This window comes from Polistes canadensis, unplaced genomic scaffold (genome assembly GCF_001313835.1).
Source record: "Polistes canadensis isolate GaletaPanama2010 unplaced genomic scaffold, ASM131383v1 scaffold_563, whole genome shotgun sequence".
Lineage (NCBI taxonomy): Eukaryota > Metazoa > Arthropoda > Insecta > Hymenoptera > Vespidae > Polistes > Polistes canadensis.
The window spans coordinates 29,088-42,277 of NW_014570110.1; the positions used below are offsets into that span (position 1 = coordinate 29,088).

Below are 13,190 nucleotides of genomic sequence, written 5' to 3' on the forward strand. Positions count from 1 at the left end.
TTAGGTTCTTTCTTTAAAATAGAAAGATATTTGTTAATATTAGTACATTCGTTTAAAGAGAAAGAGATATAATGTGTTGAATAACTTAATTCAAATGGAACAGGATTTAATAAGTCGAGTACTTTTATTTAAAAAAAAGAGATTTGATAAATTGTTTACCTTCTTTTAAAGGAAAAGAGATTTCATAATTGTAGTACTTTCGTTTAAATGAAAAAAGTCTATATAAGTTAGGTACTTTTTTTGAAATAGAGAGAGATTTAATTGTTTAAGTACTTTTTTTAAATAGAAAAAGATTTATTTAGTTTTGTATTTTGATACTAAGTTAAAAAGAGAATAAATCAGTTAAGTACTGCCATTTAAATAAAAATACGTTTAATAGGTTTAATACTTTTTTTCAAATTAAAAAAGATCTAATGACTTAGGTACGTATATTTAAATGGAAAAAGATTTAATAAGTAAAGTACATTCATTTTAATGCATAGAGATTTTATAAGTTGCCTACTTTCGTTCAAATAAGTAGAGTATAAATGAGTTGAGTACTTTCATTCAAATAGAAAGAGATTCGATAAGATTAGTACTTTTACTCATATAAAAAGAGATTTGATAGGTTAAGTGCTTTTGTTAAATAGTAAGAGATTTAATGAATTGGGTACTTTTATTCAAGTAGAAAGAGATTTTATGTGCTTAGTAATTTTATTCAAAGAGAAAAAGATTTAATGAGTCCTGTACTTTCTTTTTATTAGAAAAAGATTTGATAATTTAGGTACTTTTAATCAAATTGAAAGAAGTTTTATAAGATTGGTACTTTCACTTACATATTAAGAGACATAAAGGTTAGGCGCTTTTATTTAATTAGTTAGAGATTGAAATAAGTTGGTATCTTTATTCAAATAGAAAGAGATTTAACGTATTAAGTACTTTCATTCAATTACAAGGAGATTTAGTGAATTGAGTACTATTATTAAAAGAGAAAGAAATTTTTATAAGTCTAGTACTTTCAATTAAACTAAAAAAGATTTGTTATGTTAGGTACTATCATTAGAATGAAAACAGGTTTATTAAGCCAAGTTCTTTCGTTCTAATGGAAAGAGATTAAATGAGTTGAGTACTTTTACTCAAATGAAAAGAGAATTGATAAGTTAGGTATTTCTATTAAAATGAAAAGGGATTTGATTATTCGAAGATTTTAACTTTAATGGAAAGAGATTCGATGAGTTGAGTACTTTAACCTAAATGGTAAGAGATTTGATGGCTTTATAACTTTTATTCAATAAAAAAAGGATTTGATAAGTTGAATACTTTCATTTAAATAGAAAGATATTTGATAGGTAGAGTTTTTCTATTTAAATAGAAAGAGATTTTATGAGTAAAGCACTTTAATTTAAATTTAAATAGACTTGATATGTTAGCTACTTTTATTTAAATAAAAAGATATTTGATAAGTTAAGTACTTTTATTCAAATGGTAAGAGATTTGATGTGTGTAGTACTTTTATTTTAATGAAAAAAATTTGATAACTTAAGTACTTTTATTAAAACTAAAAAGGATATAATTATTTGAGTTCTTTCATTTCAATAGAAAGAGATTTGATGCGTTGTTTACTTTTATTCCAATAGGAAATGATTTGATGCGTTGAGTACTTTTATTCAAATGTAAAGAGATTTGATGAGTTTAGTACTTTTAATAAATTTAAAAAATATTTGATTACTTAAGTACTCTTATTCAAATAGAAAGAAATTTGATAATTAGAGTACTTTTATTTAAATAGAAAGAGATTTGATAAGTGAAGTACTTTGCTTCAAATGGAAAGAGATTTAATTTGTTAAGTACATTCATTTAAACAATAATAGATTTAATAAGTTTGGAACTTTATTTAAATGAAATAAGATTTGATGAGTAAAGTACTTTTATTCAAATAAAAAGAAATTTAATTAGATAGATACTTTCATTTTATTGAAAAGAGATTTGAATCAGTGAGTACTTTCAGTAAAATGGAGAGACTTTTGAAGCGATAAGTACTTTCATTTAAATAAGAAAAGATTGGATAAGTTAAGTTTTTTAATTAATATAGAAATTTATCTAATTAGTTAAGTACTTTTATTAAAATGAAAAGAGATTTGATGAGTAGAGTATTTTTATTTAAGTGGAAATAGTTTTGATGAGCGAAGTATTTTTATCCAAATTGAGATAGATTCATTTAATTTAGTACTTTTATTCAAATGCCAAGCATTTTGATGAACCGAGTACTTTTATTCAAATAAAAGAAAATTCATATGTAAACTACTTTCAAACTAATTGAAAAAGATTTAATAAGTCGTGTACTTTTATTTAAATGAAAAGAGATTTATTAAGATGAGTACTTTAATTAAAATGGAAAGGGATTTAATATGTTTACTACTTTTCTACGTGCGACCGATGCCTTAATCGGTACTCTAGTAGATTGTAGTGACTCGAAAAATCTCCGTACGGTTGATATATGATTAATGGGAAGGACGATAAGAAAATAAAACACAATAACAAATATATTTGATCCTAGTCAGTACTACGAAGTACGCTTTATTTAGCTCGTCAGGGAAAAGCCTTTCAGCATAAAAACTCTGGTTGAAACGTTAACAAAGAATCTGTACAAATCAGGATTATATTTGCAACGTGCAGGACCGCCTTTGTTCCTTTGTCGCTGGCCGAACTTAAATGATGTAGTATTGCGCAATAAAAATAGCTCTCTTTGATGTAGTTCTCGCAAGTCTCAGCTTTTCTACGTTAGATGAATCTCGAGCGATAAATCACGCGTGATGAATAACAAGTAATGATAGGCGCAAGAACGCGCTGGGCTTTATACAAAAAAGCGATGCCATGCTGGACCAAACACCGATAAGCCCAATGAAAACACTGCTGCCGATACGTGTGAATGGCGTAATAAATGTAGTGGGAAACAGCGAGCTAGAAGAAAAAAGAGCACTTGCAAACATCTTGTCTCTACCGTGGTTAAAACCAATAAAAAACGATACTGCTTTGTCGCACGTGTTTTACGCGTTGCTAGGGCTGTACACGCCCCAGCGCTTCACCCTACTCGCTCGTTGCGTAGGATACGCAACATACCCCTTCCCTTGAACAGGCATTGCTCAAAATTTAAAAAAAATGCACACACTTAAATACAAATTATAATCTATATACATACTGCTAACCGCATATTACAATACATATTCAGAATTTAACGCAACTAAATTACAAAAAAAAAAATTTTTTTTTTTTTTAAACGCTTGGCAAAGGTGAAAGACGTTTAATACTGTGCTTTACAAGACCGTTGGCAGTTTTTACTCTCCCCACGCGTGCTATACTGTCGGCTCCATTATGTACTTCCGAGACACGTCCTTATAGCTCTTTAATTAGGGTGGAATTATCTTCTTGCAGGATGAATAGCGTACCCAGGCTTATTTCGTATACTGTGCCTCTGTGCAATTTTTTACGGACCATCTGCTCGTTCAAATATTCTTTATTCCATCGGTTCCTAAAATGCTGTCTCCTCTTCTGTACGTGCTGTCATTGCGAAAGACGCCCGGATAGTATATCCCTGTAATCGTCCTCTGGCAAACTCGTAAACGAATTTTTATTTAAAAATGTCCAGGTGTAAGAGCGCGCAAATCATTCGGGTCATTATAATTCGAACTATATGATATTTAAACGATTTTACGGCCGCTTCTTATAGACCTCTAAAAGGGGGTAACGTGGTGGAATGAAATGCTACTAGATCCCTTCATTTAACAAACTTCGCGAGTCGCGTGATTCTAGTTCGTTCGCCGCACCTACGAAATTAGTCGCGTTGTCGAAATATATATCCGAAAATTTTCCACGGCGTGCCATAAATCTACGCAAAGCTGCTAAATATGCTTCAGTCGTTAGATCATTCACGAGTTCTAAATGATCGGCCTTTATGCTAAAGCAGACGAATACCGCCACATATATTTTAGCGCAACCCCGGTTCCGATGTGGCTTTTCCTTGATGAATAACGGTCTGCAGAAGTCCACGTAAGTGTGGAGAAACAGACGATTTGGTAGAAGACGACTGGCAGATAGATCACTCATCGAATATTGCGGCGTTGCGGGTTTTAAACGTCGACAAGTAATGCATTTATATATTACGCGTTTAACGCTGCTTCACCCGTTTATTGGCCAAAACGATTAGCGAAGTGCGTTTAAAGTAACTTGCGTACAACCGTGCCCTATTTGATAGTGCTTTTCGCGTATTATCGCGTTTGTAAATGTATGGACTTTCGGTAATAAGTCGGGATGCCTTTGCTCGTATGGCAAGTTGCTCCTTGCCAATCTACCTCCAACTCTTAATATTCCTAAATTGTCTACAAACGGGCTAAGCACGGAGAATGATTCGCAAACCTCTTTTCTGGACTAGATCAATTTGATGATCTCAGGAAATGCTTCTTTCTGTATCAATCTAATCGAGATTACTTTCGCGCCTTTCTATTCGTTTACTGTTAACTCGCTTATTATTCTTTTCTCTTTTAAATTGCGCGAGTTACGTGCGAATCTAGCCCAATACGCGATAAGGCGCTTTAATTTGACGAATGAGGGGTACCGCCTAAATAGTTCGAATGGAGTAGCTACCTTTGCGTGAGCTACAATCTTTTTCTTTTTTGGGATCTCAATTAGTACTAATCTACTATGCAGTTAACTTAATTCCGGCTTGATAAGCCATGCGGGACCAAACTTCTAAAGCTTACTTTCACGGAGTTCGGCAGGTGTAACGCCGCGAGAAATTAAATCTGCAGGGTTATGCTTTGACGATACATGACGCCACAGCTCGCGAGCTTTGCTCTCTTGAATTTTAGCTACGCGATGCTCTACGTAGGTTTTTAAAGTTTGAGGCGCAGTGTGGAACCAATGCAAAAGTACCGTGGAATCTGCCTAAAATACTGTACGGCAGAAAATCATTTCTACGCAAAGCGTTTTTAGTGCCCTTAAAGAGCAGCGAAAGTATTAAAGCGCCGCAAACTTCAAGGCGCGGAACTGATTGCATTTTAAGCGGAGCTACCTTGGATTTAGCGCAGACTAATCGTAACGTGCGATTTTTTCCCAACGTTCTTTATATTCGGATAAGAATTTAATGTATTCATTTCTAATTTCCGGCTTGCGCGATAATGATCGCTCTAAGGCGTGAATTCTTCGTAACGCGCTCGTATACGAATCTCCTAACTGATTTTCTTTCTTAAATGGCAGTCTCACTATATATCTGCCAGTATCATCCCGTCGCGTGTTGTTTTTATAATGTGGTTCGCACAAATTTTCCTCGTGCGACCTAATACTACTCTCTGCTACTTCTTCAATCTTCCAAAATTTTTCCCATTGTGAGTCTAAATCTACCGTAGCCGTGTGGCAATTAACGCTTTGAGGAGTACGCGTGGCTCCTGTGCTTATAACAAGCAATCCTCGTACAGTTCCTTGTGCCATTAAATTTTCATTTAACCTTATGCTCTGTCCTGCGCGACATAGTGAAGCAAAAATCTCGACACGGACAATCGCGTCGATATTCGCTGGCTCACAAAACTTGGGATCTGCCAATTGGATCCCTACCGGTATAGTCAATTCTTCTCGCGGAATTCGTTGCGAAGGCAACCTATTCGTTACAGTGAGTAATAATAAAAGTTGTATTTCTACCAAATAATTTTCTGTTCGCGATTTTAACGTTGCTAAGATTGCTTGTTTGACTCTAGTTTCCGTTTGGTTTTCGCCAGAAATGGGTACGTTCGCCTCCCGTTTGGCTATTCGCAGAAGATTCGCGAACCGGATTGTTAAAAAATGTGCTTCGAAACCCGAATCAAGGAGCTCACGACACTCGTGCGGCCTGCTGTCACGATCCAGCAAGTGCACCACTGCAGTAAGTAACAGCGAGGGTGTTTGCAAGTGATGGAGCTCTACATGTGCATTCTGCACCGCCGATGCCTTCCGAACGACAAAACTCGTGATGCCCGTTGTTGCACATTCTGTAACAGCCTCGTTCACATGTAACAACTCCTGATGCCTGTTCTTGCACTTTCTGCAGCAGTCATTCTTAATACATGTGTAGACGCGGTGACCAGCTTGTAAACAATTACAACACAAATTGGCGTTAACCACGATTCTTCTGCGTTTCTCGGGCTCCGCTCTCAGTAGCTGCTCACACTCCGATGATTTATTCCTCTCGCGACATATGCTACACGAAATAGTCGCGCTTGTGGAATACGCTTGAAATTGTCCTTGATGGAAACTTCGCGGCCAATTTCGCAGGGAATTAAAACGCCGCTCGTTACGCATCAAGTGCCTTGAACGAAAATTCCTCTCGGGTCCTAACAACGCGTTCCTTCTGCTATTGTTAATCCTTTTAGAATGTCTTGCTGGCTTGGAGCTTACTAGCGCATTTCCTAGATCGCACATCACAAATTCGTTTACCGTTAGAAAAGCATCTCAGGAGTACCGTTGTTCCAATTGAAGACGATCGACAAACACTTTTTTAGTCGCTACTAATGCCCTATAATTAGCATTCAGCGTATCAGACGCGGCAATTAAAGACGAGCGAAATTCACTGTCATTCGGGGGACCCACTAAAATAGCTCAAACGTGCTTATTTATGAATAATAACTGATTGTCATAGCACTCGACTTAGGTCTTCCACGCAATAGAATAATTATCCGCGGTAATTTCCAGAACTCTTATTTTCTCCGCGGCATGTCTCGATAAGCATGATTTTAAATATGCAAACTTTTGTATATCTCAAAGCGCGGGATTATTTCCTATAACTAATTAAAAAGTGTAAAAAAATAAAGATTATGTAATTTATGATTTTTAAATATGAGAAATGTATAACAATAGAAAGAAAACATATTGAATATCTATGATTTGAAAGTATTAGGTCGACAGGTTAAAAAGTCAGATTACTTATACAATTTTATTACTTAAAGACGCTTATTACCTCTTTCTTCTCTTTAAAGTAATCCCCATCAGATATTATACACTTGTGCCAACGGTTTTTTCAATTCTCGAAGCACTTCAAAAAATCATTTTTAGTGATCTTTTTTAGCCCTTCCTTCGATGCTGTATTTATCTTCTCAATCGTAGCGTAGCGTCGTCCTTTCATGGGTTTTTTTTAGTTTTGGAAACAAGAAAAAGTCATAGCGGGTCAAATCTGGGGAATACGGTGGTTGCAGCTTCATTATTGTTTTGTTTTGGGCTGAAAATTCGCGCACAAGCAACGATGTGTGTTAGTAGCAGTGTTATCATGTTGCAAAAACCGAAAAATAGGCAAAAATCGAAGACGAGCCGAAACACGATCAAGAAAAATAACTGTCAAAAATTAACTGAACATTCAAAATAGGCGGACTTGTCAGCTTAAGTGAGAAACATGAGTACCAAAATAACGCCACAAAAAAATTAAAAATCGAATATGTGTAACCCGCGGGAATTCAAAATTCGCGATACTTTTTGAACAGACTTCGTATTTTGCTTTTAGCGTTTTCGTTTTAGAAACAAGAAAAACAAAGAAAACCCAATAAACATAATTTACACTAAGAAAAATACGAAATAGAAAAAGGAAGAAAAAATGTTTCCCTGTCAAGGAAAGTAAATACTTACAAGTAAAATACTATAGTATGGTCTACATAAAAGATTCGAGAACAACGAAAATAAGATTATACTATACAGAAGCATATTTATAACGTATGTACCAAATTGTGTAGCTTTAAGATGACTCTATGTAGATGCGATGACGAATTGTAGCTTTCTTTATTAAATGTGAAGAAAATTCCGATTTTTGATTTAAACGTCAGAATGATGGTTTACGAATGATCGTTAGGCCCTTTAATTTATTATAAGAATTAAAGGGAAATCGGAGCGTTCTAATCAGGTATTAAAGAATTGTTCAAAATTAAAAGTACTTTTGCTGGGCTCATGCACACACACATAAACACACGTGGGAGGACCGGCTGATCAAGCGAGGCAGAAGGAGAATACGATGAAAGGAGACGAGCTCCTTTCGTTTGAGTTTTGAGCTTCCTATAAAAAATAGGTGAATCACAAAACGGGCAGGGGGTATATCGGTATCGGACACTACGGTAGCTATCGCTACATATTCTCTTCGTTTTTCACATTATTTCGCATAACTCGTATTTAGTATAAAGTAATTACTTTTGTTTTCAATCAGTCAATCAATCATACAAAAAAAGCATAAGAATCTTATTGTCCAATTTATTACTAGATTCTGTCTTAACTTGCTTTTAATTCGTGTTTATTATTATTTAAATAAAGTATCTTGAAAAAATACTGTTACCTCGCACTGCTATCTTATACAGGTAAAATGCGAAAAAGGTCCTGATAAGGCAAACATATAAAGAACGTGCATTCCTTCAAAATACAAATATTATTCTACAAAATAATAAAAATGTTTTATAACGAATCGGAGGTGTATTTTGTACTTTGTCGGTTTCTCCTTTGGCATTCGACAGAAGTTTAGTTTTATGAACATTTCACTTCTACCGCGTGTGAACTGCACGTATGTATATTTTTCTCCACATAAATTTAAAAATGGATGCTTTTATCATCGCTTCATAGTTGACTTACCTTTCTACGATCTAATAATCACATTATAAGCTATTACAACAGCAGTTAAAAAGAATAAGCAAGACATAAATCTGTTAAAAGGTAAAAATAATAATCTTGCTTCTGTGAGAAACAAATATTATTATTCTCTCGAAAAATATTTATTTAAAGCATTAGAATACTTTTTCTCTACGCATAGATGATCAATCTTTTTACTGGAAGAGAGAGCGCATTATTTTCCTTAACGATGAGAAGAAGCTGATGATACTGAAATCATGAAAGATTTTGGTAGAAACCGTCTTCTTTTTATTCACACTAAGAAGAAACTATGTGCATTAATATTCTATCAACAGAATTGAAAAATGAATGCATCTTAGTTATTTATAAATTATTTTCTACAATAATTCTTATTAAACTATAATCTTCTGCAGCATTTTGACCAGCTTTAGTATACATTTAAATTTTTGTTTCAGTTTTTGAGATTTCTAAAATTAATGCAGAGAAGTGTAATGCTTATTACTATTGTTATAAAAATGTATCTGAAAGAAAATATCCATCACAAATAAACGTGGAAAGTTGTAAGGCCTATGGGCTCCCAAAAAGATTGTTTTGTTACACTAGAAAAGTATAACTTCTTACGTGCGTACATAAGTACACACACCAGTTATTTAGGTATACTTTTTCATAATTTCTGTTATTATTATTATTATAATTATTACAAGAAGATATTAATTTCTCAGTGTGAACTGAATTATCGTTTACGGTTCAGAGTAAAGTAGTCGTGGTGCAAAATAACATTAAATGTTCTTTTCTAACATTTTGGTGTCGTCGATCTGCATGAATTTTTTAACAGTCCTGTATGTATTTAAAATGACAGCTTTTTAAATCATAATATATAAATATGGTGATAAGTTTTTAATAGCTTGAGACTGTGGTATAAATGTTTGAGGATTACGCTAGTGGCGGACTAAACCATAAATTCATCTTCCATATTCAAGTTACTTCTTTCGTAAGTTATGTATATTTGGCAACTTTTTCCGTAATTGTTTTCCAATGTCGTGTGTATTCGGTATAGCTACATCAACAATATATGTGACTTTATTTTCTTTGTCTTATATTGTAATATCAAGTTGATTGTAGTGAATGATTTTTTTTGTTAATATKGCACGATCATAATATAATTTAYAARAGTTGTTTYCCAAGACGGGATTTGATTTATACTTAAATAATAGGGTTAATAATATAGATAATTAAACATAATAATGTTATATACCTGGTTTTGTCTGTGAGCGTAATCGGTTTGTGTGAGGTTTAAACAGGCGCCTATTACGTGTGGTATAGTTTCCGTTTGTCTATAGCATTTACGACATTTATCATCTTGGACGGTCAGATGATCTTTTATATTATAGTTTCTGTAATTTTTCGTATTCACCACTTGATCTTGGATTGCAAACTCCCATCATTGCTTGATATAACACTACGCAATTGCTATGTTAACCATAATTGTTGCGTTTGCCGTTATGGTGTTTTTATGTAAGGAATTATTCTAATTTATAATATTAAACTGTTTGTAAATTTTTTAAGCGACCAAGAAAATCCAAATAAATTGTTAATTATATTCATTTAAATAATTGACCAGAAGTGCATTGCAATCTTTTTGTATTTATAATTTTTGATAGCATATGATTAAATTGAGTAAATAAACAGTTTTAAAAATGTGTATATATATATATATCTAGGTCTATTTTAGTATAAAAGCAAAATTATATTACTAGAAAATTAATAAAACGAGCCTTACAATAGTCGCATATGATGTTTAACATCTGACATGTTATCGTTGTTAATTTGTAATAGTAACTTAAATCCTCAAAAAAATAAATCGGGTATGATTGGAAAAAATTTTTTATCGAATAATTATATCTTTTTAATGAAAATTTTATTTAATTAACACAAGGAATAATGAAATTGTTTATTAATAATAATTATTCTTGTTCAATTTGGGGAAGAGCGAAGACATTAGACTTATGATGACTAAAATATGACACATGTTATTGTGATTTCAAAGCATTTGAAAACCGTTAAAAAACAGCGTCAATAACAGTACCACTGTTAGTTTTCGAAACATTTCGATATGTGTTCATTTCGTGCTTGCGTTCTTCATTCAAAAAAGCTATGAGCGGCTCAGCTTCTGGCAAACTAAAGTTTACGTTAAAATAAACACTCAAAATCATGGGAATCGAGTGATAGTTTTTTTTTTTTAAAAGAGCAGAACCACCTTCGGTATCTGGTAAAAGAACAAAATCCAGGAAATCTTTAATTTTTTGAACCGTTCGATTCGGAAAAATGTATCAACCACCGAAATCACTGTATGGACATCCTCAAATTAGCATTTTGCCGCACATATTTTCCCAACATCTTATCTACCAATACCCAATCTACTTGTTTGACAATAAGTAATGTCCATATGAGGAGTCACCACATGTGAGTAGTTCTGTTTGCGATAGATCGCTAAATCAGCTGCTCTTTATCCCGGTCGTTTAAATTGTACGTCAATTGTGTGTCATTATCTAACCACGTCTCTGTTAATATAAATAACGTACAATTTTGTAAAATAACCTCGTCGAAATCTGTTTGGTGAGCTCTAAAACTTTGACAATTGAGCGCGAAGATCGCAAGTTTATCTTGAATAAAAACTAAAATTAAAAATATTATATTGACAAAGTGACAGGAATTAAACTTCAATATATGAAAAAGATACGCACTAAAACATTTATTCGAATAACTCCATAATGCTTACTCGCATTTTTTTAAAAATGATGAACTTTGTCGGATTCTTGACAGTAAATATAATTAATAATATAGTTAGCACATATAAATATAACCTCAGATTTAAAGATAAAGATAACCCAACACTATATAACTATAGGTAAGTGCACAGTAGATGCATTCTCCTTTTTTATTTTCCTTTCTCTTTTTCGTAACACACACGTCCACCCTATCTTGACCAACAGTATGACGTGGTACTAACCCCACGCAAAATGGGTTAGCACCATCTCACAGCCATCTCTCTGCCAATGTTCGCGTTTCCACGGTTTTCTGTAACACATTTCCGTCCCTTTTTACAAAATTACTCCCACAAAAAATATCCAGCAAACAAGAGGAAAGATGTTACAAATAAAAAATACAAAAAAAATTTCCTAATTCGGAAAAAAAATAACAATAAATTTTGGGTAATCAGGCGAAGCTCGGAAATTAGAGTTCAGTACAAACCTAAGGTTAAAAGAAAAAAAACAGACAAAATATCATAATTAAAAAATTGTAATATTTTTTCTGAAAAAATAATTTTCCTAAAGCATTTAACTTTAAATATTATTTTTAGTTGTTTTCCCAAAACTACCTCTAAGAAGAAAAAATTTAAAAAACAAACGTCTCGATAAATCAATTTTTGAGAAAGTTAAGGCTATTTGAAAAAAAGTAATTGCTCCGAAAAACCATAAGTTTTGTAGAGTAGGGTAAAAAAAAATTTTTTTTAATTCAGAAACGAGATCTTATATTTCTAGTTTTTTCTAGTCTATTCGGTTGTCTTGGATAGGTTGGTTGACCAAATTCATTGCCCTGAATGCCACTTTAAATCTATCGGCGTGAGATCGAATCCAGTCGGTCTCGAAATTTTTTAAAGTTCCGTCCTTCCTAGTTGGTTTAGTTGCCTATATCCTAAAGATACACGACTTTCAGAAATGCAAAGGGATGTGCGAAAAATCGCAGTGGTCGCCTTATCTGTTAAAAAACTGCGCAAAAGAACAAAAAAAAGGGATAGCACTAACGTACTCTTAAAATAAAACATGAAAATGTAATAAAAATGTATTTTTAGAAGTTATAGTTATTGTGTGCTTGAATTGAAAGCGATATCATTGTAACGGTAAAAAACCATTTAGCTTTGCATGATCAATGACGAAATTTACCATATTCTTTTTTTGTTTACTTATATTTCTAATAAAATAAATCCAACATATTGTAAAGTAATAAATGAAGAAAAAAGAAAGTAAATTAAACATTTTGTACGATAGCAAAAATAAAAAATAAAAAAAAGATATATAAATATTCCTTATCGAGGTATCGATTCGACGAGGTATCGATCAAGAAAACGAGACCATGTAACTACCCATTAGTCTATTAAAGAAAAAGAAATAAATAAATATAAAAATTTCGCAAGAATCATTATTCACATTTTATCGTATACGATTTAATACTGCACTTTGTTTATGAAAAACAACGAATATTTTTATTGACTACTATAAGTGTGCAATATTTGAATAATTTCTGAGACTAGCGGCTATCGGACTCCTCTTGTAAGCAGTTTTAAAATGTTTTTAATAATTGTCCGACTGTCCGCTGAGCCGTAATTTCTACTAACTGATTGCAACAACAGATTCTAGTAAGATTGTAATAAGAAAATACTGGTCTATAATGACTGCTCATCACCATGTCAACCGAAAAATAAACTATCAGACGGTAAGGATTAGCGACAAATAGTTGATACATTAGCGAACGATCGGAAAGGTGCTATGTTTCCTGCTAAAACTTACAGTCATATTACTAAAGGATTC

General features: G+C 32.9%; 1 protein-coding gene across 1 annotated transcript; it reads right to left on the minus strand.

Annotated features, from left to right (window-relative positions):
* Nucleotides 1–5,064: 5,064 nt before the first annotated feature.
* Nucleotides 5,065–6,426, minus strand: LOC106792696. The gene has a single exon (XM_014759197.1). The coding sequence runs from the start codon at nt 6,424–6,426 to the stop codon at nt 5,065–5,067; it is 1,362 nt and encodes a 453-aa protein (XP_014614683.1).
* Nucleotides 6,427–13,190: the final 6,764 nt, after the last annotated feature.